General features: G+C 44.5%; 1 protein-coding gene across 1 annotated transcript in view; it reads right to left on the bottom strand.

The window, feature by feature from the left end:
- Window positions 1-6,234, bottom strand: part of Gadl1 (glutamate decarboxylase like 1) — a 178,774-nt gene that overhangs the window by 43,771 nt on the left and 128,769 nt on the right. The window contains exon 14 of the mRNA XM_005348054.3: window positions 4,405-4,494. Within this exon, the coding sequence (XP_005348111.2) occupies window positions 4,405-4,494 (90 nt within the window). The remainder of the gene's footprint in view (window positions 1-4,404; window positions 4,495-6,234) is intronic.

The following is a 6,234-nucleotide window of genomic DNA, read 5'->3' as shown; positions in this document are numbered from 1 at the left end:
ACACACACACACACACACACACACACACACACACACACACACACCCTGTGCCATGCCAGATTCATTTCTAAACAGGCCCTCTCCTCCAGCTGCGGAACGAGCCCCATCACCCCATAGCTCTGTGACTTGGCAGCTCACCCAGCTAGTGTGACCAAAGGAGCAAAAACAAAAACAAAAACCTTCTTTTCTTTTTTTGCCTTATTTATTTGTTTGTTTTTCTCCATCCAATATAAATGAGGAAATGAATTTCGAGTGTGCTTTAAGTGAGCTCCGGATATAAATCATGCACTTACGTTCTCACACTACGGTAAGCACAAAATCGGAGAGATCAACAGCAGATACATCCGCCTCACCTCTCCCTTTCCAAATCCGTCCGCAAACACCCATGGAGAGAGAATAACTAAGAATCCGAGACCCCACGACAACTGCCTGCAGCCTATTCTTCTCCAGCCAGAAATAATCACGACAAAAGGCATGACATGCAACCAGACAAAGAGAATGGTGCTCTCAAAGGCAAAGAAGCATTTGTTCTTTTGTAAAAGATTCGCTTCTATTTCTCTCTCTCTCTCTCTCTCTCTCTCTCTCTCTCTCTCTCTCTCTCTCTCTCTCTCTGTGCGTGTTTCTGTCAGTGTATGCCAGGTGTATGTGAATGCTGGCAGAGGCCCGATGAGGACATAAGAATTCCTGGATCTGTGTGTTGTGTGATATAGGTGAACTCGGGTGCTATGGAAGAACAGAAAGTGCCCTTAACCTCTGAGCCATCTGTCCAGCTCCAGCAACAAAGAAAAGGAGTGATGGTTACTAACTATTGCAGAACAAATGTTGGCCATTGCTGGGGATGAAAGACAATCTCTTAATGTGTGTTTGGTTTCCTGTGAAGGTGAGAAGATCAGAATATATGAATTTTCTGATTTTAACTTACATATCTGTGAAGTTTGCAAAGAGAAATATGACCCATAGGATTGTGTGATTGAACACTCGGCCCCATGACATTGAACTTTTAGGAGGCAGAGTCTTGCTGGAGGAAGCCCATTAGGGGTGAGCTTTGAGAGTCTGCACCCTCACTCGACTTCCGGTTTCTTCTCTCAGCTTCCTGTGCATGGATGGAGATGTGATCTCCATCTCTGCTTCCTGCTCTGTCCCCTGCTGCCTCGCCTCTTCACCTTGATGGACTTTTGTCTGTAAGTGGCAGTTGGTCATGGTATTTTTCATAGCAGCAACCAGTCATAAGCACAAGATCCATCACTGATTTTGGATTTTCACAGAGTAGAAGCAAAGGAGATGTATAACAAAACCAACCCTACCTTCCAGGAAGTCCTCTAGCTATCTTCATCTCTGTCTGTGCTGTGGCACCAAATCAAAGAAACACCAATGTCACATTCCGAATGATCTCTTCACAACCAAAAAATGATCTTCAGGCCTGAAACCATCTTCCTCAACTTGAAGCAGTTTCTCTTCGGACTCTGCCCAATAACCTCAGTCTCCATCCATCAACGGGAAAATTCCCCTCTAAACCTCACTCAAATTCCCACCCTGTACCATCCTGCTCCCCTTGCAGCTTACCCACCATCTGCAATATATTTTCACGTGCTTTCTTATTTACATTCTGTGAGAAAACATCACAAGGACCTCAAGTCCCGGACAAGCTGTGGCATGAGGGTATGGCAAAGCCAGGACACGGAAGTCGCCCTGACTTCTCTCCATCAACGTTCCTGAATCACTCTCTTTCTTGCTGTGACTAAACCGAGGACAAGCACTCACTTAAGAAAGGGAGGGTTTCTGTTGGCTTGCAGTTTGAGGGACAGTCTACCGTGGCGAGGAAGTCATGGCAGCACGCTCTGGAGGCAGCTGTTCACACTGTACCCACAGGCAGCAGCTGGAGAGAGGTGAATGCTGGGGTCCAGTTCACCTTTCCCTTTTCATTCAGCCTGGACCCCTTGCCTAGGGAACAGTTTATATTTAGAACTGGTCTTCCCTCCTTGGGTCAATCTTTCTGGAAATGCCCTTACAGACACCCAAAGGTGTACCTCACCAATGCCTTAGGTATTCTTTAATCCAATCAAGTTAAAAAATTAAAATTAATCACCACTCTTCTTGAGCTCAGGTTTGACAGGAGATAGTCTACGTATCTACTGCTTGATTAGTACACGACAGTACACGAAGCATAAATGTGCACTAAATAAACAGAAATGACCCAAGCTGTGAGGACATAGCATTGGGTAAGGCCACAGAGCACCATAGCTCATAGGCAATGAAAGGTTTTCTCCCTCTTAATTTGCTTACGAAAAGAATTCCAAGCTCTGCTCACCATCCTCGCATCCTTCGCTGCCCCTTCTCTTGACTCTCGTGATCTTCACACTCTGAACGTCCTCAGGATCTCTTTCTCTCCCACTGTTCCCTCCCTAGCATCCCTCTCGTGTACAAAACTCCACTCCAGCCTCCCACGGGGAAGCAGAGGTTTGTCCCGTCTGCTTCTGCTGCAAGCTGAGCTTATCTTCATCACCCCCGTCTGTCTCTTTCCTTGCTGTATCCCTGAGCATGAACTTGTCAAGGGCATATACCAAGTTCTTTTGATATTTGTCTCCCTAGTGCTTAATACATCTATCCCTCAGTAAATGTTTACTGCTGCCTGTTTGGCAAATCCTTTTCCTTCCTTTCAAAGGGCAAGTTGAAGGGCTAGCAACTGTCAGAAGCTGTTTAAATAATTACTGTTTCCTCCGGTGAGGGGAGGAAAGGGATGGCAAGATAAAGCTTTAGGAACTTGGGATGGCATCTTCTCTGCTTGCCTTGGGAGAAAGGGTACAGGGGATTGCCTAGTCTTAAGGGTACCATGAATTCTCACATGTGTGTCATATGGCTGAAACCCCCAAGCTAATTTTCAATGTGTAGTTGTGAGTAGGGACAAGCAACGTTGAGTACTGGTCCTTGGAAAGCAGAATGAGAAGCAGGATTTTGTTTGGCAGGGCCAGAGGCTCCTTCTCTACATTTTCAGCTCTCTACAGCACACGCATGAAGCCTCTACTTTCTCTCAATGCCCAGGCTGTGACTCAGGGCTTTGACCCAACAAGAAAACGTTAGGCACCTGCTTTACCGCTGAGCTGTACCCTGAACTTCTGCTTTATCACTGAGATGTACCCCAAACTCCATAAAGACACTTTTAAGCATGTTTTATTCAGTTGAAAACCCAGGCCCCGGAATCCTTTAGTTTTTTTTTTTTTTCTTCTGAAAGTCCCTTGGCTGTGTGGTACAGGCTTCTCTGGTCAGGAGAACAGGATGTCGCTTACTGCCTAGCAACACAGTGTAGGGGAAGAACGAGATGTGTGGTAACTGAGGAACACATCAGTATCAGCAACATTGTCTCCAGATGGTCAGCATGGTTCACAGAGGTTAAGAATCCTTGAAACTGTAGTTAGCCTGCTCCCTCTACATGAGAGACTAAGGCATGCGGCATTCTCCCACACATCAGCACTTGCTTTGTGGCTCTGACATGACCTGCTTTTGTAGATTTTTCTAAATAGTCATGAGAAGAAATATTCTACAAGGGAAATCCAGTCTATCACAAAGACAGAGGGCAAAAGGGTCCCCTCATCCCGTGAATATACCAGCAATCTCTTAAACATTCACTAAATGTATACCACCAATCTCATAAACATTCACTAAAGATATACCACCAATTTCATAAACATTCATTTAAAATGTCGTTAGAATATACAACATAGAATCTACTGGACTCTCCCTGCCTGCCTAGTTTGGGTTAGCTCTGTCTAATTTCTCTTTGGAGTTTTGCTTAGTGAAATAACCTTTTGGCTTCTGCTCAGATTCATATTCATTCTCTCTCTCTCTCTCTCTCTCTCTCTCTCTCTCTCTCTCTCTCTCTCTCTCTCTCTCTCTCCCGCTCCCTCCCTTTCTCCCTCCCTCTCCCCCCCCCATTTTTTCTTTCAAGAACACAAGAACTTCCCAAAGTAAGAATATCTGATTTAGGTTTCACGTGTGCTTTCAAGTGCGGCGATTGATAGAAGGCTGAGAAGGAAATACACCTCCAGAAGCGAGAGCATCAGCCATTACACACACCCATGCCCGTGAACCCTGCGACCAGCTCACATTTTCAGAAGCTCTAATTTTCCTATGAAGGCAGAGCTTCTAAGAAAGTCTACAGTTATCCTGCACACGGCCCAGATGTTTCTGCATGTGTGTGTGTATGGGTCTGGCAAGTCCATGTGCTAGATATAAACACAGTTTACAACTGTTGGCATGCCATCAGTTGCCAGATGGGAGAAACGCCTGTAACTGAGGCGCTTCTCTGGGTCTTCAAGAGGCAGGCACACACGGAGTTATCCACAGACCAGTAGGCAGGTGCACTGAAGCCTTCTCTTCAAAAGAAAACACAATCCACTCATTACTCACCAAGCTAAGCTTCTTCCAGAACTCTGGTCCTTCTTCCATCTCTCTGAGACTAGGTGGAATGTACCAAAAGCAAATATTGGTGTATTCAGGCTGAGGATTAAAAAAAAATCATAGTAATAAGAATGCTGTTTTGTTACTTTAAGGTTAATCTTAGACAATAATTAAACAAAGACTTTTAAACTCCACACTAGGATATTAAGAGTCACCAAATGTGTATAACTCAAAGCACAGCCAAACTCTTGCAGAGTAGATCTGCATGACTTCTGACAATTATTTTACTGGAGTTTGGATCTCTTTCCTCTACATTAAGGGTGGACTCAAAACCCAGTACATGCATATGTGTGCATGTGTATGCATGTGCACACCCACACAGTAACATAGCTATTGTCACAGAATACGTCTCTGTCATCATTTGATCATAATGTAAGACAAACCATGCCAAAGACCAGAAGAAGATGTGCATTCAACCAGCACTGGATATGTTATGGGGTGGATTCTCAAGTAAGATACAGTTCCTTTTACTCAGAAGCCACTGCAAAGGAAATCCACCTTCTTCGGTGGACACTGGGCACTATCAGTGACTGAGATATCTTTGATACTTTTTCACTACAAATGTAGTTTGTAGCCGGTAACCAGTGCTGACAGTTCTTACTACTTCCTGGCTTGTCAGCCCTCCTGCTATGAAGTCTGGTATTTCAGGAAGAATAAACAGTCAGTATCTCATATCTTAAGGTCAAGATGGGTACCGCATGGAGTTCTGCTGTCAGTGGGTTTTAAGCCATCACCGGGAACCTAGGGATGTTTTCTGTTCATCATGATGATGTCTTGACCCACTCACTCTTGCATCTTTGAAATGTCTAACCGTCTCATTGGATGTGGCAAAGAGAGTTACAAATTTTTAAACTAGAGAGTAGGCTTTACAAAGGAATGGCTGTGCAATTCAACTTAATTTACATACCCCTTTATCACAAGAAAATGTTTTATATGTTTTATAATACAAATCTACAGAATTTACATTCGGGCCTCTGATTTATAATAGATTTAGTTCCTCCAGATAGACTGTGCTGAGCTTCAAAATTCTTTGATCATTTAAAAAGAATAAAATTTTTTCAAACACTAATTAGGAAGTAGAAGAAAATCAGTTTGTCGTTTGCTTCTATAAATCTATAAATCGAAGACTGTTATTAGGACCACTGGCATCAGTTATAAAAGGGCTAGCCTTCATCTCCAAGCCCACCCATTCTTGGTACCCTACAATAGTGGTGGTGGGCCCTGTAAATACTGTAAGCATTGCCAGATCTATTATATGTTGTCGTGGCTGGGTGCTGGAGGGAAACCCAAGGAAGAGGTAGTTCATCCTAGAATGCTATGTATATGTCATGTTTCCCATGAAGGATCGGGATTGACTGCAATAGCCCTGGAAGTCCAGAAGCAAGTAGTTCCTGCTTTGGGACATCTTGGCAAAATGGCAGCTCTACTTCCTGGCACAATGCCCAGGCATCTTTGGAGGGTAGGAGCTGTCACCAGCCAGGCACTCTGCCCCAGGGACTTGACTGGTGTCTTCTGGGAGAAGTACTCTGCAACTTTCCTCGGCTATGGCTCCTGCAGGAAGATGGCATCCCCCAGAAAGCATAAAATGGATGACCAGTGAGCCTTGGCAAGACAATATTTCAGTGAACTCTGCCCCAGTCACACTCTTTCCAAGGGACTACGCTTCTCAGTCCTGTGCGGGAGTGGTCTCTTTTCTGTGTTCCATCTCAGTTCTGGAAGAGGTGGTGGCTTTCTATAGGTCAGCTATGCCTGAACTGAACACTTTCTATAGGTCAGCTA

This window comes from Microtus ochrogaster, chromosome 5 (assembly GCF_000317375.1).
Source record: "Microtus ochrogaster isolate Prairie Vole_2 chromosome 5, MicOch1.0, whole genome shotgun sequence".
Taxonomy (NCBI): Eukaryota; Metazoa; Chordata; class Mammalia; order Rodentia; family Cricetidae; genus Microtus; species Microtus ochrogaster.
The sequence above is the reverse complement of the archived record's forward strand: the minus strand, read 5'-3'. Positions and strand labels throughout refer to the sequence as shown.